This window comes from Lepus europaeus, chromosome 2 (assembly GCF_033115175.1).
Source record: "Lepus europaeus isolate LE1 chromosome 2, mLepTim1.pri, whole genome shotgun sequence".
Lineage (NCBI taxonomy): Eukaryota > Metazoa > Chordata > Mammalia > Lagomorpha > Leporidae > Lepus > Lepus europaeus.
The window spans coordinates 7,944,332-7,971,153 of record NC_084828.1 but is presented as its reverse complement, the minus strand read 5'-3'; the positions used below and the strand labels follow the sequence as shown (position 1 = coordinate 7,971,153).

The 26,822-nt window shown below is 46.4% G+C and overlaps 1 protein-coding gene across 7 annotated transcripts in view; it reads left to right on the top strand.

Annotated features, from left to right (window-relative positions):
* The window catches only part of TTC3 (tetratricopeptide repeat domain 3), a 123,823-nt gene that overhangs the window by 95,128 nt on the left and 1,873 nt on the right, over positions 1–26,822 (top strand). For all 7 annotated transcript variants that reach the window (XM_062205098.1, XM_062205142.1, XM_062205117.1 and 4 more), the window contains 10 exons: positions 1,580–1,719; positions 6,490–6,558; positions 7,820–7,916; positions 9,171–9,271; positions 11,984–12,074; positions 12,483–12,584; positions 17,343–17,698; positions 21,388–21,514; positions 21,665–21,811; positions 26,025–26,117. In XM_062205098.1, coding sequence (XP_062061082.1) covers positions 1,580–1,719; positions 6,490–6,558; positions 7,820–7,916; positions 9,171–9,271; positions 11,984–12,074; positions 12,483–12,584; positions 17,343–17,698; positions 21,388–21,514; positions 21,665–21,811; positions 26,025–26,117 — 1,323 coding nt within the window. The remainder of the gene's footprint in view (positions 1–1,579; positions 1,720–6,489; positions 6,559–7,819; positions 7,917–9,170; positions 9,272–11,983; positions 12,075–12,482; positions 12,585–17,342; positions 17,699–21,387; positions 21,515–21,664; positions 21,812–26,024; positions 26,118–26,822) is intronic.

The following is a 26,822-nucleotide window of genomic DNA, read 5'->3' as shown; positions in this document are numbered from 1 at the left end:
AGCTGCAGAAGGAAGATGTGAGCAGAATTGGTGCCCAGGCGAAAGGGAGTGCTGAACTGTTGTTGAACCTCTGCCACCCAAAAACAGTTGGCCTGGGCAGCTCAAAGCCACTGAACTCAGCCCCACCCCTGTGGAGGGACTCAGAAGTCTTACAGGAACATGGCTGCTTGGCAGATTTGCCTCCCTGCATTTTGAAAACCTTGGTGTCTGTTAGAGGCTGAAGAGGGAGAAGTGGCCTCTGAGTCAAGGACTGCTGTTGCTCTGAGGGCCGTTGTTTCCCATGGAGTCCAGGGAAAGTGGCTTCAGGGGCACGGGCCCTTCTAGGGGGAAAGCGCTGCATTCTGCAGCTGAACCCTTGTCCTCAGTGACCTAGGCATGTTCTCAACATAAGCAGGAAGTCAGCTACACAGGGAACCTGAGAGGAGATGAAAAATGAAAGCTTACTCCTAGCACGGCTAGGAAATCAGTATTAATCATGAAGCAGCCATTGAAAACAGTGGAATTATTTCAAACTGGAGGATATTTAACATATCACTTTTTTTTTTTGACAGGCAGAGTGGACAGTGAGAGAGAGACAGACAGAGAGAAAGGTCTTCTTTTTGCCGTTGGTTCACCCTCCAATGGCCGCCGCGGCTGGCGCACCGCGCTGATCCGAAGCCAGGAGCCAGGTGCTTCTCCTGGTCTCCCATGCAGATGCAGGGCCCAAGCACTTGGGCCATCCTCCACTGCACTCCCTGGCCACAACAGAGAGCTGGCCTGGAAGAGGGGCAACCAGGACAGAATCGGTGCCCTGACCGGGACTAGAACCCGGTGTGCTGGCGCCGCAAGGCGGAGGATTAGCCTAGTGAGCCGCGGCGCCGGCAACATATCACTTTTAGATGTTTCTTTAAAGGTGCTCTGGTTCCCTGAGTCTCATTTATAGTAATTATTAGAAATATTAACATAGAGAATATCTTACTTACAAATGACTGGCAATTGGAAGCATGAGTCAGACCCAAAACTTTTCTTCCTGTCAGATAAATTCTAGGTAAGTTGTGGGTTCGGAAGTCTCACATAACTAAGTGCTAAGGGAAACTGACAAAGAGGCTAGGGACAAGTGGTGTGGACCCTGACCCTCCAGAGGAAAGAGAACCTGTGTTGCCTCAAAAGAATGTTTCATCTCCCTTGTCACAGTGCCTGACACTCTGGCAGGTGTCTCAGCCTCAGTGCCTCTGCTCTCCAGCTGGAGCCATCACATTTGTATTTTATACACAAACAAAAGCATTTGGACTTGCCAAATAAAGCCCATATATAGGCTGCCTCTAGATGAAAGAATCTTATAGGTGGCAGTGAAGTGTGGATGCGTGTGGACACATTGAAGTGGCTCTTCAGGGTCCCTTCCTGTAACCAGGTGTTCTCAGTGGTCAGGAAGCGGCTCCATCCTGCACACGGCCATAGCGCCCAGCTCAGGTGGGTGTGCCCCGCTGAGCTCGAATCATTGAGGAAGCCATGACACCAACCCAGCTCTAGTCTTTTGGTTTCTTTTTTTCACAAAAATAAATCTTGCCACTTATTCATGTGTTTTCTAAAATGTTTTTAGATCTCAAAGACAGAATTAGATTGGTTCCTTCAAGATTTGGAAAGAGAAATTAAAAAATGGCAACAAGAGAAAAAAGAAATCCAAGAAAGACTAAAAGCACTGAAGAAGAAAATCAAAAAAGTTTTCAATGCGGGTGAGATGTAAGTAACAATAAGCATTTTAATATTGTGGAGTTTGTATTTTTATATTTGATTTCAAACTCTACTAAGTCAAACTTCATAGTTTTCAGTGTTTTTATCTCACTTAGAAAACCATGCACTGAATAGTTAACTAAGGTTTGTTTTTTAGCATGTTTTTAGATAAGTCAACAAAGAACTGGTGTCTTTCTAGTTTGAACTCCACCCTTCCTGTGTGACCTTGGATCCTCTTTTTCCTTATTGGTAAAAGGGGAGTCTAGTCTAGACCCACAGTTCTTTCCAGCACAAGTTCTGTGGTGATTACTTTGTACTGGTACATCCTGAGTCTTTATTGAAATTTGACCTTGTATTGTGAAGGATTGGGTAACGCATGCAAGTCCCAGGCATTGTTGTCAGGTGAGCCAAGTTGTCAGGTGGTTGCTTTGTTTTCTTTTAAGATTTATTTTATTTGAAAGGCAGAGATACAGAGAGAGATAGAGAAAGAGAGAGACAGATCTTCCATTTGCTGGTTCACTCTGCAGATGGTCACAACAGCCAGGGCTGGGCCAGGTCAAAACCAGGAACCAACCGCTCAATCTAGATCTCCTACATGGATGGCAGGGGCTCAAGTACTTGAACCATCTTCCACTTCTTTCCCAGGCACATAAATAGGGAGCTGGATTGGAAGTGGAATAGCCAGGACTCAAACCAGCGCTCATATGGGATAATGGCATTGCAGGCGGCAGCTTAGCCTGCTGCAGCACAACACTGGCCCCCTAAGTGTGTCTTGATGCTGGTTAACACATCCAGACCAGGCACTTGGCTTAATGGTCATTTTGCTTGCTCATGATCCTGCAGTCTGGGCTGAATCCAGCTGGGCCATGTTCTTGAGCTCTTGGCTGCATTTTGTAGGGAAGTTGGCTATGGCCAGGCCCAGCTAGGATGCTGAAATCGCTCATCCTGTTTCTGTCCATTTTTTTTTTCAGTCTCCCCCTGTCCCTGTTGCCTCTCCCTGTGGTTTTTATCCATATCATGTTCCCATATGTTCCCTATTATTTGGTGGCTAAGGACCCCCCAAGGATGCACAAGTGGAAGCTGCCAGCATCACTTCTGCTACATTCCGATGCTTAGAGCAAATAGCAGGCCTAGACAAGACTGCCGGGCATGTGTGTGGGAGGTGCGGCTCACTGGATGCCATGCTGCATACGCACCGTGAAGGGTGTTTGTTTCCTCCGTGCTCGGTGCCATATGATTAAGTGACTCTCACTGATTGTGGCTAGCCATGCGTTTGGGCAGTGTTCAAGCAGTCTTTAGAAGATGAGGAGGTAGAAACACTGCTTTGGAGTTTTTCTTCCCTGTGTCATGTCATTGTGGTTAGGCTCCAAGTAGTTTCATTGAACACTTTATAGAGACAGCAGTATCTGAAAGCTCTTTTTTTTTTTTTTTTTAACAGTATAACCAAACAGGGTTTATTTCAACAACGCAAGAATGTTTTTACATTCAGATTCAATTTGTATACAGTCAGTTCTCTCATGTAGTAATTATGTTCTTTTTTTTATTTTAGTGTTTTTCTTTTTTTATTATTATTTAATAAATGTGAATTTACAAAGTGCAACTTTTGTATTGTTGTGGCTTCCCCCCCCCAACCTCCCTCCTTCCCACGGCCGTCCCCTCTCCCACTCCCTCTCCCATCCTGCCCTTCATCAAGTTTCATTTTCAATTACCTTCATATACAGAAGATCAACTTAGTATATACTAAACAAGGATTTCAACAGGCTGCCCTCACACAACCGCACAAGGTATAGGGTATTGTTTGACTAGTAGTGATGTTTTTAAGTTTCATAGTAAAACACATTAAGGACAGAGATCCTACATGGGGAGCGTGTACCCAGTGACTCCCGTTGTTGATTTAACAGTTGCCTTCGGAGAAAGGCACCTCCCTCCTTGATGGCCTGTTCCTTCTGCTGGGGTCTTGTTCACCAGGATCTTTCATTTAGTTTGTTTTTTGCCACCGTGTCGTGGCTTTCCATGCCTGTGAGACTCTCATTGGCCTTTTAGCCAGATCCGAAGCCCCAAGGGTTGATTCTGAGGCCAGAGTGCTGTTTTGGGCGTTTGCCATTCTATGAGTCTGCTGTGTGTCCTGCTTCCCCCATAGGATCATTCTCTCCCTTTTAATTCTATCCTTAAAGCTCTTAATATTTGAGCATTTTCAGTCTTAGTCAACTTTTAAAATGTGGAAGTAATTATTTTAATATTTTTTTACATGTTCAGTTCAGACATACTATCAAACCATGCAAGACTAAATGGAGCTGCTAATGATAAGAATAGTTTTTTTCTGTACTGGCATGAAAATTAGCCATTTGGCCTAGTGATTAGATGCCACTGGGGATACCCGTATCCTGTATCAGAGCGCCTGTGTTTGAGTTCCAGCTTTCCCTCCAGCTTCCTGGGAGACAGTGCTAGATGGCTTAAATATTTGCATCCCTGACAGTCACATGGGAGACCTCAGTGAAATTTCTGGCTCTGGTCCAGGACAGCCCCTGCTGTTGCAGGCACTTGGGCAGTGAACCAGCAGATGGATGCTCTCTGGCTCTCTGTGTCTCTGCCTCTCAAGTTTAAAATTAAAAAAAAAAAAATCTCCTGAAAAATAAACTTTCTTTGAGGGTTTTTGTTTTTTTTTTTTTTCCACTTTCTTTGCTATAGACTTCTCTAAATTTTTTGTGCATTCCAGATTAATTCTTTAAAGCTAACTTTTTTTTTTTAAGATTTATTAATTTATTTGAAAGTCCCTTTTTTATTCTATCAGTTAGTAATAGCAGACACTGGTCTTGTTTATGTGTTCTCTTTGACTATTAGACCTATCATTATGATCAATTGTGAACAGAAATTGGTCACTTGGACTAGTGAGATGGCATTGCTACATGCAACCTTGATGGGATTGTATTGGAATCCCCTGGCACATTTCTAACTCCACCACTTGGGGCAAGTCAGCTTGAGCATGTCTCAAATTGTACATCCCCTCCCTCTCTTATTCCCACTCTTATAATTAACAGAGATCACTTTTCAGTTTAATACTAACTGATAGAATAAAAAAGAGAGAGAATGATCCAACATGGGAAGCCGGGTACACAGCAGACTCATAGAATGGCAGATGTCCTAAACAGCACTCTGGCCTTGAATCAGCCCTTAAGGCATTCGGATCTGGCTGAAGAGCCCATGAGAGTATTTTAGGCATGGAAAGCCAAGACACTCTGGCAAAAAAATAAAATAAAATAAATAAAAAAGGACCTAAATGAAAGATCTCTGTGAGTGAGATCCCAGTGGAAAGAACGGGCCATCAAAGAAGGAAGTACCTTTCTCTGAAGGGAGGAAAGAACTTCCACTTGGACTATGGCCTTGTCGAAATAAGATCAAAGTCAGCGAGCTCAGGGGGCTTCCATGGCCTTGGCAACTCACAACAAGAGCCTGGGGAGATTGCTGACGCCTTAAACAAGAGTGTCAATTTGTTAAGTCAACAACAGGAGTCACTGTGCACCTACTCCTCATGTAGGATCTCTGTCCTTAATGTGTAGTTCAACGTGAATTAATGATATGACTAGTGCTCAAACAGTATTTTGCACTTTGTGTTCGGTGTGGGGGCTAACTGATGAAATCTTTACTTAATATATACTAAATTGATCTTCTGTGTATAAAGATAATTGAAAATGAATCTTGATGTGAATGGAATTGTAGAGGGAGCGGGAGATGGGAGGGTGCGGGTGGGAGGGAAGTTATGGGGGGAAAAAGCCATTGTAATCAATAAACTGTATTTTGGAAATTCATATCTACTAAATAAAAGTTAAAAAAAAAGATTTATTAATTTATTTGAAAGTCAGAGTTACACAGAGAGAGAAGGCGAGGCAGAGAGAGAGGTCTTCCATCCGCTGGCTTACTCCCCACTTGGCTGCAACAGCCAGAGCTGTGCCAGTCTGAAGCCAGGAACCAGGAGCTTCCTCCGGATCTTCCCATGTGGGTGCAGGAGCCCAAGGACTTGGGCCATCTTCTGCTTTCCCAGGCCATAGCTAGCAGAGAGCTGGATCAGAAATGGAACAGCCGGGACACAAACCAGCACCTATATGGGCCGAACCAGCGCCTATGTGAGATGCCGGAACTGCAGGCGGCATAGCAAGAGAGATTTCAGGTGGCTATGAAAAGGCAGGAATTCCACACAAGTATCCCCCAACATTGAGTATTTAAGGAGAGAGGAAGCACTTCACGAAGTGCAGTGGCAGTTAAACTGGCATGTACTGGGTACTCAGCTGTCCCGGTCAGTAGAGATGATAGAAGGTGTTTCAGCTTAGCAGGAGAGTCGAAGCAGAGCTGTGAGGTGCAGGGCGTTGCTCAAGATCAATACAGGGTTCTGAAGGGCTGTAGAGCCAGCTCTGTGTGTGTTTCTGTTTGACTTTTAAGTTCTAGAGAGTGGAAGGCTGTTTTCACATGTATTCTCTCTTGAATGAGAACCACTGGCTATACCGACAGTGGTGCCACATATCTTGAGACATGAGGGAGTGACTGACCAGTAAGCACAGGACTCAGTGTGGCAAGAACCAGGTGCTCTGTCCTCGAGGTGTAAAGGACAATGACCTGAAATTCTCTGCCTGTTTGTTTAGAGGTACTAGAAATGAAACATGGACAAGCGTAAATCAGGAAATCACTGGATGGATACAGGTGGGATTTACTGTGGGGTCTTGGTTTTTTTGTTTTTTTGTTTTTAATTTGAAAGTTAATTAAAACTTGGGGATTATGCTCTTTTAGGTCTACCCAGAAAAATGATGGAACAGAACAGGAACGTGAATTACATGTGGATCAATCCGATGAAATCAGGCAAATTAAATTTATTTTAATACCTTCTTACACAAGCACACTAGATTCCTCTATGTTTTTACTCATCCATTTATTTGAGATAATTACATTTCTGTTTTCTTTATTTCTATTTCATTGTTAAGTTAATATTTAAATATATTCTTCAAATGTTTTAATAAGAATTCTGCTTTTATTTCCCATTGTCAGTGTTGAAAGTTCTGAATTTATTATTTCTTTCTTACATTATAACTTGAAACTAAAAATGTGTTTTAAAGCTTTCATTTTGTGTTACTTGAAATATTAACCTCAAATATAGGATGATAGTTGGCTACTGTTGTTGCTCTATGATTAGAGACTCACTAAAGAATTTTTAATATGAACCCTTAAATAAAGTTGCCTTTTAGCCTTTATTGATGGGGATAACACCTTTTCCCGTCCTGGTCATGAGTCCCTTCCATGGTGAGCACCTGTGCTTCCTTCTCACCCCGTGCTGTTTCCATGTCTGCATTCCCATCTTGGTCCCCAACCTTTCTTAGCCATCCCTTTGTTGACCATTTAAGTTTTTTGTAAACATTTATTTTTTATTTATTTGAAAGATAGGGTTTCAGAGAGAGGTAGAGACAGAGCGAGAGGTCTTCCATCCACTGGTTCACTCCCCACATGACTGCAACAGCCAGAGCTGAGCCAATCTGAAGCTTCCTCCGGGTCTCCCACGTGTGTGCAGGGGCCCAAATTCGGGCCATCCTCTGCTGCTTGCCCAGGCGCATTAGCAGGGAGCTGGATTGTAAGTGGGGCAGCTGGGACTCGAACCGGCGCCATATGGAATGCTGGCACTGCAGGCCAGGGCATTAACAAGCTGAGCCACAGCACCGGCCCTGGTCATTTAGTTTTGTTTCCACCTTTTAGCAGTTCCAAAAGTCTGGCTAAGAACACTTTTGTGGAGCTCGCTTTTCCCCTTTGGATCATTCCCTGGTAACCTGCTTTGAAGCAGCAGTTCTCGCTCAGAGGCTAACGGATGCTTTATAAAGTTTGCTGGCGTAAGCCAGATGCACTCCACTTACTCTTACAAGAGGACCTGGTCCTCAGCATTCCCTCCAGATGCTCACTCGAGTTTCACGTCATTTGTGAAGCACCGAGTGTGCATGGGTCTGTGTGGGGGGTGAAGTAGGAGGCAAGGAGGTACTTAGAATAGGTTTCCAAGCTAACCTGCCAGAAGCCACTGATAATCTCACAGGTGGAATTTGTTTCAAGAATCTCTTTTTTTTCCTTTAATTGTTTGCAGTGATACATTTACAGACGAGAGGAAGAAGCTGGAAGAGTGTGTAAAGAAAGGGAAGGAGCGTTACGAAGAGAGCCGCCGAAGAGCCATGGCTGCAGAGGTGAGTCCATGGCGCTGGTGGCCGGCAGAGATCGCAGGTGCCATGTGTTGGCTTTTGCGTTTCCTTCCTCAGCTATGAAGTGTAAGGACATTGTTAAGTATGTAGAGGGTGAGATTACCTCCCAGAATCCTGTTTCCCTAAAATAACCACTGTTTCCCCAGCCTCTGGCTTTCCTTTTTTTTTTACCATTATGCTTGTGCTGTTATGGAGATGTACTTGTGTTGTACTCCAAGCTTTGTACCCTGATTTCTTTCTTTAACATTATATTCAGTCATTTCCCATACCATACACTTTGAATAGCTTCATCATGCTTAGTCAAGTGATTACTGTGCAGTGCCCAACCCTAGCACGCCTAATCCCCTCAGGAAGAGCAGCCTCCGCCCTCCCCCAGAACAGTGTGTACCAATATCAGTTTACTGTTCGCGAAACTACGGGGATAAATGTCAGAATAATGCCATCCTAAAACATGGTTGCCTATGATTTCTTTAGCTGAGAAACAAGTATTCTGTGTTAACAGGTGTGTCTGTGATTATACTGGGGAAAATAAGAAAAGGCTCACGGAGCCTGCAGACATTAGACTTTTCAGCTAAACATTGTGCAGCTGCTTCTAAGGGAGGGAAAAAGAAAAGAACTAAAATACATGTACTTTGTGGGCCCTGCCCTTGCATCTGAATTCCTGCGCTTGCTTATTCATATTTACCACTGTTAGGCCAACAGGAGTGCCTGGGGAGCTCTGTCGAGGTTACAACCCCCTGGATCAAAATGAAGCTGTTCTACATTTCCTGTAGTGATTCTTAGAAAAGTGGACAGCTGGCCTGGGGGAAGCCGGGTACCCCAGAGTGTGGAAAGTGTGCTGGAGACTGTGGGTATCCTATTGAGAGCAGCCTCTCTGAGGCTTTCCGCCTGAGTGGGTGCAGCATCAGTGTTAGCTCTGGGCCAGGCCCCTGCTCACCATGGACGGGACTGTGGCGCACGTCCTGTGTTCCCACGTGGCTTCAGCACACAGCCTTATGCAGTCTCATCTCTGCCAGAAGTGAGGTGCATGACTTAGTGTCATTTTGTTACTCTATTTTTAAATCCCAAACTTTTCATTTGTGTTCACCTAGGTGAACCTACAACATAATTGAATTCTGTCCTTGTATCTCATTTACGGGGGAACTGGGAGGTGATTTGAATGTTCTAAGTTGTAGCCCTTGGAATGGTTTCAGGCTTTTGTTTGTAAAATACTTCATGTGCCCCCCGACCCGCTGGCAGGTCTCCGTGCTCAAGAACTGGAAGGAGCGTGAAGTGTACAAGCTGCAGGCCCTGGGAAGCCGGGCAGAAGCCTGCCTGAAGAAGCTGGAGCAGGCACGCAGGTAGCTGTGGCTCACCAGAGTCCTTCCCAGTTAGGACGCCAAGTTAGAGACCTTCAGGAAAACTTTTAACTATCAGGACCATTTTATTTTTAATAACAAAAATGATAAAAATTACCCATGATTAATCTAAATGGAAATCTAACTAGTTAATATTTTGAATTGAATTCAGTGTTCTAGAAAAAAATGAAAATTGATGTATTTTTCCGTTAAGTAGTAAATTCGAAATTTCATATTGATGGGGTTGTCCTACCTAATTTTGAAAGGTTGAATAGTACTCCAGCATATAAGCATGTCATGATTTATCAAACACCGCTAGAGTGAGACAGAGTTGACTTAAAAATGTTGTTAATGCAAGTTGCTCTGCAGTGTAAGCATTCCTACATTTAAGTCTTTCTGCACATTGTTAGTCATAACCATGCGGTAAGTTTCACAGTAACTCTTTCATGGGAATGTCACTGCAGGGGATATTCATATACATTTAAATTTCTTCAGCCCTCCATAATCTTTGCCTGTTTTATTTTTTGAATAAAGCTTACCTGGGAATCTGGAGGTCTCCATAAGCCTAGCATTTAGTGCTTCTCTGTAGGTTTTTGCACTTCAGGTTACTTTGCATCTGGACTTTTTATCACATTCCACAATCCCTGGTTTTCCATTGTTCCTGGTGCTTGCTTTAAAAGAAAAAAAAAAAAAAAAAGATTGATTTTGTTTATTTGAAAGGGAGGGAAGGAGTGGATAAGAGAGAGAAAGAGCTAGGGCCAGTGCTGTGGCGCAGTGGGTTAACACCCTGGCCTGAAGTGCTGGCATCCCATATGGGCGCCGGTTAGAGACCCGGCTACTCCACTTCCCATCCAGCTCTCTGCTATGGCCTGGGAAAGCAGAAGATGGCCTAAGTCCTTGGTCCCCTGCACCTGTGTGGGAGACTGGGAAGAAGCTCCTGGCTCCTGGCTTTTGATCAGCACAGCTCTGGCTGTTGCGGCCATCTTGGGAGTGAACCAGCTAATGGAAGACCACTCTCTCTCTCTCTCTGCCTCTCCTCTCTCTGTGTAACTTTGACTTTCAAATAAATAAATAAATCTTTAAAAAAAAAAAAAGACTTCCTCCTGAGCGATTGCTTTGTTTAAAAAAAAAAAAAAGAGAGAGAGAGAGAGAAAGAGCTTCCATCTGCTGGTCCACTCCTGAATGGCCACAAAGGCTGGAGCTGGTCCAGGCTGAAGCCAGGAACCCAGAGATACATCCTAGTATCCTACATGGATTGCAGGAGGGCAAGTGCTTGGGCCATCTTCCTCTGCTTTCCCAGGCGCATTATCAGGGAGCTGGATCCTAAACAAACAGCAGGCTCTCAAACTGGTGCTCCGATATGGAATGCGGATGTTGCAAGAGGCAGCTTAGCCCTGCTGCAGCACCGTCCCAGCCCTCGGGGGCTTGCTTTTTGGTTCAAATTTCAGACCTGCAGAGTTGAACCAGAGAGTGGGAGTGTCTTGGGAAAACAATTTTATTGTATAATTTTGTATTCATTTTCAAGATCTAATTTTTTTTTCACAAGAAAACCTTCCTGATGAAGGTAAACTAGTAATGCTGATTCAGATGTCAGGATGAGGACAACTGAGGTTGAGACCAGGGATTCAGATACCTGTGTTAAGCACTAACCATGGGCTCCGTAGCACAGCTTCTCTGGGGTGTATCTTGGGCCTCATTTCATCTAATAGTATCAACTGCCTTCAGATAAGCCTTAGAGGACATGCAGACTCTTTCCTGGAGGTGCTGTGGTAACTGCCAGTTCCACCAGAGGACAACAGACAGCAAAGAGAAAAAAGGCTCTGTGTTTTCTCTGAGATACATAATGTGAACTGACACGATTACAGATTGATAGTGGTGTCTGCCTTTTCAATTAGGGGTAGTAGGTTTGACAAATTGAAGAGATCATACATTTATCTTCGTCTGTCAAGCCCCATTCTTTATTTATTTTCACAGTAAAGTGGGCATTAGGGTTGTATTGGGATGCTTTGACTGTGCAGGATGCCTTTTTAAACATTTTTAAATGCAAAGGCATTGTGGTGCAGCAGAATAAACTGCTGTGTACAATGCTGGTGTCCCGTATTCAAGTACCACTTTCAGTTCCTGCTGCTCTATTTCCAATCTAACTCCCTGCTAATGTGCCTAGCAAAGCAGAGGAGGATGTCCCAAGTGCTTGGGCCCTTAACACCCACCTGGGAGACCCAGATGGAGTTCCAGGTTCCTGGTTACTGCCTGGCCCAGCCCCAGTCTTTGTAGCCATTTGGGGAGCAAACCACTGGATAGAATATCTCCTTTCTCTGTCTGTCTGTCTCTCTGTCTCTGTCTCTCTCTCTGCAACTCTGCCTTTCAAATTGATGTCAAAAATAAATTAGAAAATAATTTGTGCAAAGGCAACCTTCAATGTTAAACTTGAAGATATCAAATTAAGAATGACGAAATTTTCAAATTTGGTGAAACAAATTAAAATTCAGGAGAATATTTGATCTTTTCCTACCATTTTGGGTGGTTCCTACTTTTTTTATATCTTTAGTTAAAATTCTCTGAAATGTCTGTAGTGGCAAGCGGGCAGGAAACTTAATTTTAAAAAAATAGGTGTATTGTGTATTTTTTCATGTTTAAATCTTCATTTTCATTTTTACTTTAGAGCGTTCAAGTTTTTAGATTTCTAAGGTGGATATATGTTTTATACTTTTTCAGTGACTCTGCAGCATGTTCTGACATAGAGTGTGATATACGTTCATGGAAATCGTTTCTTTCTAATGTTGCAGAAGAAATTGAGAAAGTAAAGGTAAATTATAAAACATTTTGTAGTTCTGCCTAAATCCTTATGAGGCTTTAATTCTCAGGAGGCTACTGTCATATTGAAACTGTTTCTTTGATGAGTGTTAATGACAATAAAGTACCTTTTTGTTGATATTATTATGAATTCTTTATGAAAGTAGTATTTTCCTAAGTTTCTTAACCTCTGCCCTTGATTACTGAGATTATGTGATAAGGCTGTAAAACATCCTGATTCATGAGGTCTTACTTTGAACTTCTTTTCTTATAGAAAGAATTTGTTAAAATATCTTGCATCTCAGTTATACTTCTTAGTTGTTGACCATTTGTAATGTGTAGTAAGAAAGTATTAATTGGCAATTGTGGTTTTTCCCTGGGAATTTGTTAGAAAACTTCACACTTTCACTTCTACCCACAGTCTCAGTTTGAAGAACAAATTAAAGCGGTTAAAAACGGTGCTCGGCTCAGTGAGCTCTCTGCAGTGCAGACTTCCGAGCTCCAGTTTCCTGCCTGTGGCACGGTAGGTCTGTCACATCTTCTGTTTGTCTTGAGGGAAGGAAGTAGAAAACAATGAGCCACCACTTCTTTTCTTAGCTGGACAAACTAGTTTGCTTTTATTGTTGTTTTCTGGGATAGGAGGTGGGGTGGATTAGTAAATGCCTTACTTTTTCATTATTGCTGCTGCAGGTTAACCTTTGTCATATATATATATATATATATAAACATATAAAACATTGTCATATAGATAGGAGGTCAGTCCTATCAGACTGATCTGTGCAGACGGATAGGACTAAAGAAAATACTGCGGGAACGTGTTTCCACCACTTCGGGTACCTTTGCCCATCCCTTCCTCTCTGGGTGCAGGGGTGTGCGTGCATATGCGTGCACACATGGATTCCGCATTTGAACAAATAATTCAGGAACATGATTCATGCAGGCCTGCTCTGCTGTTACCACCTCAGATTATTTCCAGATGCTTCAGGGCATAAGACCAGACATCTAAAAATGAAGATCTGTTTTGTCATCAAATAGCAGTATAAAAATTTCCATACCTGAAGCAGAGGGCTGTTATTGGTCTGGCGTGCCATAGTTTACACTTAATCTTAGCCAAAAGGCCAAGAAGCAATGGCATGTCATATTTACTGCTGACTTGGGATATTGATTGTTGAATAATAGTGACTGCCAAATCTTGTCTTTTTATTTAAAAATACGCAGCACAGTAAAGAAAAACATTGATTTTATTTTATGGTTAACTCTAGCTTTTGTTTGTTTGTTTATTTTAGTTCTGGGCACCCATTTCTTAGATTTCGATCAAGGGCAGATACTCAGTACCTAATAAATTGAAACTGATTAGACACAAAGTGTTGAAGGGATGGCCCTTGCCTAGGCTTGGTCCAGGTTCTTGTCTCCATGTGAGAGCAAATTCAAGGAGGAGACACAGATACATGTAACCAGGAAAGTAAGATTTCTTTAAAGGCAAAGGGAAGCTGCACACTCAGGAGGGAGTGCAGGCTACCTCCTGGAAGGCTGATACAGTTAACAAAGTTTGGGGCCACCCTTACAGGATTGGGGTGGTGCCTGGGGCAGAGCTTAATTGAATATCAGAGGAGATAGTTTGGGGCCCTGCATGAGTGATACCCAGTTATGTGTCCCTCTTTTGGAAATCTCAGAAGGTCATGGTGTCAGGTACATTAGCAGCTAGAGTCCATTTGGGGAAGTAACGGAAGTGTCACGGCGTCAGGTGTTCCCATCATGATAATTTCATTATCGTCATCAGCATCCTGCCTGTTGGGTAGTTCTAGCTGGCACAACGCTGGCAAACTGTGTCTACACAAAAGGAATAGGGGTTTGGTGGTACTGGCAGGGTTGAAGCATGAGTTCCTCTTTAACTTGCTGCTCCCATGCCTACATCAAAAGGAGATCAGACAGTAAGAATTTAATGAGGGACTATAGGAGCCAATCGGAGTTCTGGGCACGACATTGAAATCTGGTTCCTAGAGATGGAAGAGACGGGTCTCCCTAGCACCTGCTTGGAACTTTTGCCATTGGCAGACCTTTGCCTAGGCTGTTCCTGGGCCTGGATCACCATCCTCACTCTTTACCTGCCTTCCTCTGAAGGTACACTGTGGCCCGGCCTTTGCATCCTGTGCATTGCAGTCCTCAAGGAAGTGGCCATCACCTTCAGGCCACCTGGTCTTGAACATCCTCTTTTTATGTATGTGCAGCTTGAACTAAGCATGTTGAGACCCCGAGTTCTTTCTCACTAACTGAGAAAGACATAGATTTGTTTAGAATTAAGTTGAAGATCACTTCTCATCTGTAGTTTTTCCAAGTTCTTACAGTAGATACAGAGAAAAGAAACTTTGAATCTCACTAGAATATTTCACCATGAATTTGTAATTCTAGCTTACATAATTTTTTAAGATTTATTTATTTATTTGAGAGGTATGAGTTAACAGGCAGAGAGAGGGAAGCAAAGAGAAAGGTTTCTACGTGCTTGTTCACTCCCAGGTAGCAACATCAGATGGAGCTGAGCCAATCTGAAGCCAGGAGCCAGGAGCTTGTTCTGGGTTTCCCACCTGTGTTCAGAGGCCTAAGGATTTGGGCCATCTTCTGCTGCTTTCCCAGGCCATAGCAGAGAGATGGATTGGAAGTAGTGCAGCTGGGACTAGACCTGGCACCCATTTGTGGTGCTGGTGCCACAGGTGGAGGCTTAGCCCATTATGCTGCAGCACCAGTTCCAGCTTACATAATTTTATAATACTAAAAGGAATTTTTAAAATTTTTTGAGGGGGCTGGCGCTGTGGTATAGCAGGCCAGACCTCCACCTGTGGTGCCAGTACCCCATATGAGCACCGGTTCAATCCCAGTTGCACTGCTTCCAATGTAGCTCCCTGCTAATGTTCCTGGGAAAGCAATGGAAGACAGCCCATTGCTTGGGACCCTGCACCCACTTGGGAGACCCAGAAGAAGCTCCAGCTCTTGGCTCAGATCAGCCCAGCACCAGCCATTGCAGCCATTTGGGGAGTGAACCAGCGGGTGGAAGACCTCTCTCTCTGCCTCTGCTTCTGCCTCTCTGTAACTCTACCTTTCAAATAAACAAACATTTAAAAAAATTTTTTTTGAGAGGAAAAAAGAGAGAGGAGAGAACTTCCGCGCACTGGGTCACTCACTAAACCCTGCTAGGGCTCGGCTTAGGCTGAAGCCAGAGGTTAGGAACTCAATTCAGTTCACTCACATAGGTAACAGAAACCCACACAGGGTCTACATTGGCAGGAAGCTATAATCAGGAGCCAGAGTCAGAAGTTGAACCTGGCACTCCACTAAGGGATGCAGGCACCTTAATCTGGAGTGTTGGCCGGCGCCACGGCTCACTAGGCTAATCCTCCACCTGCGGCGCCAGCACCCTGGGTTCTAGTCCCGGTCGGGGCGCCGGATTCTGTCCCGGTTGCTCCTCTTCCAGTCCAGCTCTCTGCTGTGGCCCAGGAGTGCAGTGGAGGATGGCCCAAGTCCTTGGATCCTGCACCCGCATGGGAGACCAGGAGGAGGCACCTGGCTCCTGGTTTCGGATGGGCGCAGCACGCCGGCTATTGCAGCCATTTGGGAGGTGAACCAACAGAAAAAGGAAGACCTTTCTCTCTGTCTCTCTCTCACTTTCTAACTCTAACTCTGCTTGTCAAAAAAAAAAAAAATCTGGAGTGTTAGCCTCTAGGCCAAATTCTACCTGCCCCTCGAAAGAATCTTTATGTCTCAAATCCTGGGACCTTGCAGGATGCCAGGAGCTTGAGCAATACTTGTCCCTAAAAATCATTTACTTTGTTTCCTCCCTCCTTGCCCCCTTCATTTGCTGGGGACTTAGCAGTGATCAGAATTAGATGTGGAACATGCCCTCAGAGTGCTAATGGGCTTGGCAGGAGACAGCTCTGAAGTCCGTGACAAGCAGAGTGCACGAGGTTCTTCAAAGCAGAATCCTACAGCAGCAGAAATTGGGGGACTCGCCTGGGCTGAAGGGACGGGCCTCACAGGAAGGGGGTCTCGGTGAGGCAGAGCTGGCACAGGAGCAGGCCAGATGGAGGAATAGCATGTGTTGGATTGTTGTGATGCTGGGAGGGCAGAGTGTTCCAGATATAAGAGACAGAGTGTTTGGAAGCTAAGAAAAAAGAGAGCAGACAGGAGATCTGGTCCTTTTGGGGCTGTGAAAGAAGTCTGGCAGGATGGCAGGAGGCCTGGGCAGAGCCTGCAGGTGCCTCAGCCCTGGGAAGCAGTTTGGACTTTAGCTTCGATCACTAGGAGGCAGGTGCAGGTTTCAAGTTAGCACACAACATCAGGTTGATGTCGAGCTGAAGGGCGGTGAGGGGGCGGGACTGGAGTGCTAGCCCATCCCTGGTGACTGCCAGTCCTCTGCGAGGGAGGGGCAGAGGGAGGAGACGGGAGAGGTGTTGCAAAACTGTGCTGCTTAAGACTGGGCAGTGTGTGTGTGTGTGGATGAGCACCCAGGCAAGCCAGCCCCGGGTGCGTGTGGCAGGGGCGGGCACTAGGGAAATAGCAGCCCAGGGGAGACTGCACAGAGGCTGGTTCTCAACACACTGGCGCTTGAGTTGCCTTGGAATCACCCCAGTGGATTTGCAGATTAGGAACTCAGGAAAATAATCGACTGGGAGTTTAGGAAAAGGGGATGTCACCAGCCGGCACACAGCCACTGTGGCCTGAGGAAACAGGAAGTGACCTGGGGAGAGGATGGCCTGTGTGAAGTTGCAGCATCAGAGGGGGCGTGAGCACTGCCAGGGTCCAGGCTGAGACCTGCAGGGAGAGCTGAGGAGGGTCCCCGGGCACAGCAGCAGTGGGGAGCAGGCAAGGGCATGTCTCTAGAACGAGGCAGACCCGTGTCCCGGGGCTTAATGTGGGCGGGGATAACTTCGGGGAGCACTGGGATGGCTGTCCTGGGTCAGTTTAGCTGGAATGGGGGAGAGAAGCATGATGGGGGGTTGCTGCAGAGTGCATGAAGTGTAGCAGGGATGCATTCTCACTTAAGCAGTTTTTCTGATTTTATAGAGAAAATCATTATAGAAGTATTTAGAAGTCCTACCCTTGTTCTAACAAAAGCAAGTTAGGATCGGTCATTATGTTCAAACAAACAAAAAAATGCATTGCCTCCACCCTGCCTGTGCACTGGACCGTCTAGGCGTCCTCACAGCCGTGCCTGTCGTCTTTGCCCTCGAGCGTTCCTCCCTTAAAGCAAGCCCTAAGTGATCCAGCTGCTGTGGTGTGTTCCTCCCAGATTCATCCTAAGTTGCCTCCGGAGTCTTCAGGCCCCGAGGACGGGGGGTCTGTGGTTTCTGCAGGTGGCGGCCAGGGAAACCAACCCACAGTTCATAAGGATTCGAGCCTGCTCTCTGCCCACACTTGCCCAGTGGAGGCTCCTTCTGCCCCAGCGAAGTCGTCCTGTGGCCAGCCTGAGGCCACTCAGCTGCCAGAGTCTAAGAGGGCCAGCCGAGCGCCTGCAGAACAAAGCCCCGGGGCTGCTGAGAAACCGCCCGCCGCGCCGGGACATGCTTCTCACTCAAGCCAGTCTCCAAAGAAGGCCTCCAGTAGTGTCGTCGAGCACCTGGGGGTGGTGTTCCCGTGCTACAGCAGGTACGAGCGTAAAACGTCTGTGACCTGAGATGCCCCACTCAGCTCAGCTCTCCTGATAAGCCAGGGCCAGTGAGAGGCGGACACAAAAAGGGTTGCATAACTGCTTTGCTAGGAACGGCCGCATTTTTTTTCTTTTTGTAAATGTGGAAGTAAACATTTTTTAAAGTACTTTTTAAAAAACTGTCCTTGAAAAACAGAGACAGAGACAGAAAGAGATCTTCTGTCTGCTGCTTTACTTCCCAAATATCTGCAACAGCTGGAGCTGGATCAGGTGGAACCAGGAAGAGCAATGTGCTTACTTAGACTAGAACATTGACCACTGGGTAATCAACACTCAGGGTTCATGGCAGAAATTTTGATGAGATCAGTAACACTGTCCGACACTGGTTGTAATGGAGTCAGTGAATGAGTTGTGAAACAATGGTTTTATATATAAACAGCACATAATCGGAGCGGGTCTTCTGGCACAGAGTCAAGCCACTTGGAATGGCCACATCCCATAGGAATGCCTGGCTCAGGTCCTGGCTTCTCTGCTTCTTATCCACCCTGCTGCTGACGCGCACTCTGAGGCACAGCAGGTGATGGCTGAAGTACTGAGTCCTTGCTGAAGTACTGAGTCCTTGCCACCCACAGAGGAGGCCCAGATGGAGCTCCAGGCTCCTGGCTTCTGCCCTGCACACCCCAACCAATTGAGGCATTTGAGGAGTGAACCAGTAGATGGAAAATCAATTAATATTTCTCTCTGTGTGTCTCTTTTTCTCCCTCTCTCCTCTTTGACACTCTGCCTTTTCAATAAATAAATCTTTAAAAGAGCTCATACATGGGGCCGGTGCTATGGCGTAGCAGATAAGGCTGCTGCCTGGAGTGCCGGCATCCCATATGGGCTCTACTTCTGATCCAGCTCTCTCTGTGGCCTGGGAAAGCAGTGGCAGATGGCCCAAGTGCTTGGGCCCCTGCACCCACATCGGAAGACCCGAGGAAGCTCCTGGCTCCTGGCTTGAGGCTTCAGATCAGCACAGCTCTGGCTGTTGCCACCAATTGGGAAGTGAACCAGTGGATGGAGGACTTCCCTCTCCCTCCCCTCCTCTCCCCCCTCCCCTCTCCCCTCTCCCCCCTCCCCCTCCCCTCTTCCCTCTCCCCTTTCCCCCCTCCCCCTCCCCTCTTCCCTTTCCCCTCTCTCCCTCCCCTCTTCCCTCTCCCCTCTTCCCCTCCCCTCTCCCCCCTCCCCCTCCTCTTCCCTCTCCCCTCTTCCCCTCCCCTCTCCCCCCTCCCCCTCCTCTCCCCTCTCCCCTCCCCCTCTCCCTCTCCCTGTCCTTCTCCTTACCTTTCTTTCTCTCTGTGTTTAATTCTTTCAAGTAAATAGTCTTTAGGGAAAAAAAAGAACTCATACCTTGCTAAGACCTCTGAATTGTTAGAAGTGTGAGGTTGAATTTGTAAGTGAGTAAAGTGTATAGGCACATTTAAAAGATCCTTTTGAGCTTGGAAAGATCTTTTTCAGAGCCAGCGTTGTAGCATAGCGGGTAAAGCCAACTGCTATGATGCTGGCATCCCACATGAGCCCCAGTTTGAGACCCAGCTGCTCCACTTCCATCCCAGCTCCCTGCTAATGGCCTGGGAAAGGCGCCAAAGATGGACCAACTGCTTGGGCCCCTGCACCCATGTGGGAGACCTGGAAGAAGCTCTGGCTTCTGCTTGCCCAGCCCTGGTTATTATAGCCATTTGGAGAGTGAACCAGCAGATGGAAGATATCTCTCTCTCTCTCTCTCTCTCTCTCTCTCTCTCTCAACTCTGCCTTTCAAATACATTAAAATAATAAATATTTTTTAAAAATCTCTTCTTGGCCAGCAAGAATCAAGTAAGGCCGGCACCGCGGCTCAATAGGCTAATCCTCCACCTGCGGCGCTGGCACCCCAGGTTCTAGTCCTGGTCAGGGCGCCGGAATCTGTCCCGATTGCCCCTCTTCCAGGCCAGCTCTCTGCTGTGGCTGGGGAAGGCAGTGGAGGATGGCCCAAGTCCTTGGGCCCTGCACCCGCATGGGAGACCAGGAGAAGCACCTGGCTCCAGGCTTCGGATCAGCACAGTATGCCGGCCGCAGCGGCCATTGGAGGGTGAACCAACGGCAAAGGAAGACCTTTCTCTCTGTCTCTCTCTCTCACTGTCCACTCTGCCTGTCCGAAAAAAAAAATATGATTGGCCAAACTTGATACTGAGTGAAAATAAGTATATCTTATCTTCATGTGGATGTGCTTGGCCCTGCCTCAGTTTGAGAAGCGTGGTGAGTTTTCTCAGTAACAATTGTCATGCCGACTATAAAAGTACTGAAATTGTGATTACCATAAGTACCTTACAAATAGAGTTGTTTCCAATGTTGAATAAATTTGGAAGTTTGAACAGTCAAACAGGAATGCATCCTAATTTTCTGAAAGTTAAAGTATTTAGGGTGTTAGTGGTACAGGTATCAAGTTCCCATTCACTGGGGCTGGCCTCCTGGCATAGCAGGTTAAAGCCACCAATTGCAGCATTAAGCATCCATATCCAAGCACCAGTTCAAGTCCCAGCTGCTCAGCTTCCAGTCCAGCTCCCTGCTAATGTACCTGGGAAAGCAGTAGAAGATGGTCCAAATGCTTAGGGCCTAGCCACCTATGGGGGAGACCCCAGTGGGGTTCCTGGTTCCCGGCTTCTGCCTGGCTCAGCTCCAGCTGCTGTGGCTATTTGCAGAGTGAACCAGCAAGGTGGAAGGTCTCTTTCTGTCTGTCTTCCTCTATCTCTATCACTCTGCCTTTAAAATAAATAAAAATAAATCTTAAAAAGAAGTTCCTATTCACTAATGGTACTACTCATTCAGTAGTTCTTGTGAAACATTTGAGCTTTGATCCTTATCATTGGTTAGTTTTAGCTTTTTTTTTTTTTTTAAGATGTATTTTATTTATTTGAAGGGCAAAGTGACAGAGAAGGAGAGACACAGAGAAAGAGATCTTCCATCCTCTGGTTCATTCCCCAAACTGGAGGGTATGGGCTGGGCCAGGTGGAAGCCAGGACCCTGGAACTCCATTCCTACCTTCTACATGGGTGGAGGGACCCAGGTACTTGGGCCATCTGCTGCTGCTTTCCCAGGTGCATTAGCAAGGAGCTGGATTGGCAGTGGAGCACTCGGGTCTCAAACAGGCACTGCAGTGTGGGATGCCAGCATTATAGATGGTGGCTTAAGCTACTGTGCCACAGTGCTGGCCCTGGCTAGATTTGTTCAAGGGAAAAAGTCTATAAAACTAATTTCCTCTTGGTAGAAAGAAGTTGTATTGATTTAAGGATGTGTTTATTGATTTCTTGGTATATCTGACTATTCAGTGGAGTTGCAGAAGGCTATGATGGATCTAGGCAGTGTAACTATATGAAGTAGGTTTTCAAAATTGGAATGGGTATTCTTAATGGATCTAGCAGCAGACTGTTACTTTAAAACTCTGTTGAAATAAGCATTTAGTAGTGATGTGGAAATTTGCACAAGTACTTGGAAAGAGTGATACTGCCTTAAAATAGTTCTTGCTTCTCATGTGTGGCTCCTGTTGCTGCCATGGGGTCCCCATAAATGTTTGTTTATTCATTCACTCTTGCTGTCTTTGGGTGGGGCGGTTGGGTACCTTCCAACAGTGGGAAGCTTCCTCTTGTCATTTGTCACCCACTTTCCCTTTCAGCACTGAACTTGCTGGGTTCATTAAAAAAGTGCGGAACAAAAACAAGAACTCACTGTCAGGATTGAGTGTCGATGAGATTGTCCAAAGAGTTACAGAACACATTCTTGATGAACAGAAAAAGAAAAAGGTATTTCTTTCAGACACAGTGAAATGTTCCACTTCCTCCTGATACATAAAATATGAGAATTACTTGTAAACAAAAGCTCTAATCTGAAGACAGAGAGTGGTCAAACCTTGCTTCTTTCCTGTCACCCCCTCCCCCCAATTGTCTTTGTAGCCAAATCCAGGGAAGGACAAGAGGACATCTGAGGCCAGCTCCGCTGCTTCTGTGACCAGGTCCTCCCAGGGCCCCGCCTCCGCGGCAGTTGGACCATCATCACCCAGAGCCAAGGATCGGAAAACAGCTGATGTCCCCATGAGTGCTGTATGTATAACTGGAGCTAGTTTTGCTTTTTGAGGATGAACAAGAAGTAAACAAAAATTTTAATCCATGATTTGACCCCGTTCTTTTCATTTTGAGAATGAAGTTATTTAACTCTAAAATTAGAAACCAGATTTTGGCCGGCACTGCGGCTCACTAGGCTAATCCTCCGCCTTGCGGCGCCGGCACACCAGGTTCTAGTCCCGGTTGGGGCACTGATCCTGTCCTAGTTGCCCCTCTTCCAGGCCAGCTCTCTGCTGTGGCCAGGGAGTGCAATGGAGGATGGCCCAAGTGCTTGGGCCCTGCACCCCATGGGAGACCAGGAGAAGCACCTGGTTCCTGCCATCGGAACAGCACGGTGCGCCGGCCGCAGCGCGCCTACCGCGGCGGCCATTGGAGGGTGAACCAACGGCAAAAAGGAAGACCTTTCTCTTTGTGTCTCTCTCTCTACTGTCCACTCTGCCTGTCAAAAATAAAAAAATTAAAAAAAATTTAAAAAGTTAAAAAAAAAAAAAAAAGAAACCAGATTTTGATAGACTTGAGTGTGTCCTGTTAGAGGCATCAGTGAATGGTTCTGACAGAGTGACGAGAGCTTTGGCCACACTGGGTCTTGTTTAACTGCAGATGGTCAAATACATGCAGTTTTTTCCTTATCAAGTGGTATTTGGAATAGTTGGGAAAAATAATTTTTGAGTAATTTTCTTTTCTGTGACCATTGGCTTTGGAGTCACACAGACATATTCCGTCACTCGGTGACTCCGAGCCTAGGCTGTGGTCTGGATTCACGTCATAGTGAATGACCACATTGGCACCATGCTCCAGGGGACTGGTAGCTGCTGTGTGCCTCTTTCTTCAGGTACCTTGGAGGGAGGGGACACTGTAGTGGGTTAATGGAGTCTGTAACTTGACATGCTACTTTGTTTTTAGGCAGTGAGAATGCTTATATTTACATAGAACTTCTAATTAAATGCTGTTATTTCTCTAGTGTGAGCCAGTGAGGCATGGTATGCATCCTTATTTTGCAGCAAGCAGACAGAGGCACGGAGGGCTCCCAGGGCAGCTTGCCTGCACTCACTCAGCTGAAGGTGTGATTACAGCTCAGAGCAGGCCTTCCCACTGCCAGCATCCAGCCATCCCCTAAGCCACGCCACGCTGACCAGCAGTGCTGGACAACATGTGTGGCTCAGGGCATACAAATTCTGGTGTGGAGCAGAATTTCTCCAGCTACGGGATCAGAGAGCAGATGACCTGGACATTAAGACAGCCGCACAAATGCCAGTGTGCTACCTTGTGCCAGCACTGAGTCTTTCTCTGAACTTCTCTTCTTAGTCTTCCTGTACCTTTTCACTTCCCAGTGCCCTTCGGAGATTTTTCACACCACTCAGCTCCATGTGTCCCTAAAAGCGTGGGAGTGTGTCCAGGGCATTGCCATAGGACCAGAATGGAGGCCCATTCTCCCAGGGGTCTCCCCGACCTGTCACATGTTCTGTGATCCTCCACCCAGGCAGAAGTCTTAGGGCCTTCTCATGCATATGTGTGTGTGTGTGTGTGCATGAGAGAGAGGCAGAGAGGGAGCGAGGGAGGGAGAGAGGGAGGAGGGAGGTAAAGAGATGGGGAGGGAGAGAGATTGATTGGCTACCCTCAACCTAAGATAAACAAAGGTGATCATGTTTGTTTCACACTTGATGTTGATAGTTAAGATATAAAAGCTGACTTTTTAAAACCTTACTGAATTGTATGAGGAAGAAAAGTGTATTCAAACAGCAACTTGATATGTTTTAGAAGATTAAAATTATTTTGTATTTTTAAATTATAAATAATAACATGGTTACAATAGAAAATACAAAAAAGGGCATCTAAACGCCCCATACCTACTCTTTTTTAAAGATTTATTTATTTATTTGGGAGGCAGAGCTACAGAAAAAGAAAGGGAGAGACAAAAAGGTCCTCCATCAACTGGTTCACCCCCCAAATGGCCACATCAGCTAGAGCTGGGCTGATCCGAAGCCAGGAGCCTGGAGCTTTCTCCAGGTCTCCCATGCAGGTGCAGGGTCCCAAGCACTTGGGCCATCCTCCACTGCCTTCCCAGGCCATCAGCACAGAAGGCTCAGAAGAAGAGCAGCTGGGACACACATCGGTGCCCATGTGGGCACTGGCCCCTCCATACCTACTCTTTTTCTCAAGATTTCATTTATTTATTTATTTATTTATTTATTTATTTATTTATTGACAGGCAGAGTGGACAGTGAGAGAGAGAGAGACAGAGAGAAAGGTCTTCCTTTGCCGTTGGTTCACCCTCCAATGGCCGCCGCGGCTGGCACACTGGCCGGTGCACCGCGCTGATCCGAAGCCAGGAGCCAGGTGCTTCTCCTGGTCTCCCATGGGGTGCAGGGCCCAAGCACTTGAGCCATCCTCCACTGCACTCCCTGGCCACAGCACAGAGCTGGCCTGGAAGAGGGGCAACCGGGACAGAATCCGGCGCCCCGACCAGGACTAGAACCCAGTGTGCCGACGCCGCAAGGCGGAGGATTAGCCTAGTGAGCCGCAGTGCCGGCAAGATTTATTATTTACTTGAAAGGCAGAGTTTACAGAGAGAAAGATCTGGTCAACTCCCCAAATGACCACAATAGCTGGAGCTGGGCTGATCCCAAAGCCAGGAGCTAGGAGCTGCTTCCATGTCTCGCAGGTGCAGGGGCCCAAGCACTTGGAAATCTGCTGCTGCTTTCCCAGACACATCAGCAGGGAGCTGGATCAGAAGTAGAGCAGCCAGGACTCCAGCCAGTGCTGCACCAGTGGCTTACCCATTATGCCACAACACCAGCCTCACAAACATACTTTTTTTTAACAAGTATTATAACTTTGGTATGTGTTCTTCTAAGCTTCTTTATGCATCTGTATATTTAAAACAATACTTCAGTCATTTTAATATGCTTTTAAGTGGGGAGAGTTTGTTTTCAATTTAATTGTTGTTTTATGAGAAAAATATATTGTGCCAGTGCTGTGGCATAGCCAATTTGTGTCCTGGCTGCTGCTCTTCTGATCCAACTCTCTTCTTAGGGCCTTGGAAGGCAGTGGAAGATGGCCCAAGCCCTTGGTCCCCTGCCACCCACATGGGAGACTCAGATGGAGCTCTTGGTTTTAGCCTGGCTAGCCTCAGCCATTGCAGCCACTTGAGAAGTGAACCAGCAGATGGAAGATCTCTCTCTCTATGTAACTCTAACTTTCAAATAAATAAATCTTTAAAAAAGAGAAAATCATAAAGGAAAAAATTAAATCTCAGTTAATAAGCAAGTAACCCCGACACCATTTTGCATGGCTTTCTAAACTGTTTGCTGGGCATGTCCCCGTGCACACGTTCTATCTCTGAAGGATTGAACCCCGTGACGGATGCTGTGTTGTAACCTGGTTCTGTCCGTAGTCTGCTGTGAGCAGCCCTCTGATGAACCTCACCATGACCTTCACTGGCCGCACGGTGGTCTGTCCTGTGCCTGCTGTAGCTTCCTGTACCTGCCTGTCAGATAATGAGGGGAATGATTAGCTTGTAATATTAAGCTAATGTTTAATATTCAACTGGTACATTAGGTGGGGTATGAGACAAGGAGGTGTTTGTGGTGTTCTGTGTGGAAATCTAACCACGTAAGACAGTTTTTCTCTGAGAAAAATCACAACTTCAAATACATATGTTTCCTTATGTATTTTTATATTTTTTTATTATGAAATGCTTTTTAAAAATGTATTTCCTCCGGCTGCTTATCCATAATTAGGAATCATTTGCTCCCATTTGTGGCAAAAGTATTTGAATTCCCCTCGTAGGAGTGCTCCTACCATAACAGAAATACAGTTATTCTTTTTTTTTTTTTTGACAGGCAGAGTTAGACAGTAAAAGAGAGAGAGAGACAGAGAGAAAGGTCTTCCTTTTCTGTTGGTTCACCCCCCAAATGGCCACTACAGCTGGCACTGTGCCGATCCGAAGCCAGGAGCTTCCTCCTGGTCTTCCATGGGGTGCAGGGCCCAAGCACTTGGGCCATCCTCCACTGCCCTCCTGGGCCACAGCAGAGAGCTGGCCTGGAAGAGGAGCAACCGTAACAGAATCCAGCGCCCCAACCGGGACTAGAACCTGTGGTGCCGGGCACTGCAGGCAGAGGATTAGCCAAGTGAGCCGCAGCGCCAGCCAAAACAGTTATTCTTTAATACTCAAATATGTTTGCTTCCACAGGCATCCAGTGCAAATTCCTGTGAAATATGCCACGAGGTGTTCCAGTCCAAAAATATGCGTGTGCTGAAATGTGGACACAAGTTTCACAAGGGGGTAAGGACTCCGTCCGGCTGCCCTCTGTCTGTGCTGACTGGCAGGTGCTGTGAGACTGAACAGGAAGGCCCCAGCACTCCCCATGTGCCCAGAGCCATGTCTCAGAGAGACTGGTGCTGCGGGCAGGGGCGAGCAGCCCCAACTGCCACACTGCCCTTGCTCCGCATCCGCCCTGCTGGGCTGAGCGTCAAGGCAGAGTGTCCACTGAAACGGACTCCTTACACACACTTGAGCAGCCTAGCCACTTGTCTGTGTGCTTCGTGAAGTTGGCTGAACGCTCTTTAGGAGACAAACTGAACTGGTATGTCCCTTGTGCCTGGCCCTGGAGGATTCTGGGTGATGGCCTCCACAGTTGCTGTGCTAACCACCGTGATGTCTAGTACTGTGAGCATTCGCACTGCACCCGCTGCAGTCAGGGCAGATCAGGTCCCCGCCGTGTCAGTGCGTCCCCGAGGACAGATGAAGACAGCACACCCACGAGAAGGAACCGGGGAGCTTGCAGTCTCTGTCCACACTCTGCCTCCTCCCGGTGTGGGGTCTTGTGCCCAGGCTCCCTAGCTTTCCATGTACACCAGCAGCAGCAGTCCAGGCAAGAGCCAGAGGGAACATGGCAGACTGGCTAGAGGTCGTTCAAGGGCCAAGACTAGGCAGAGGGCTGGCTAAGAATCAGGGGATCAAGTCCAGCGGCCAAGAAAATGCCCCTTG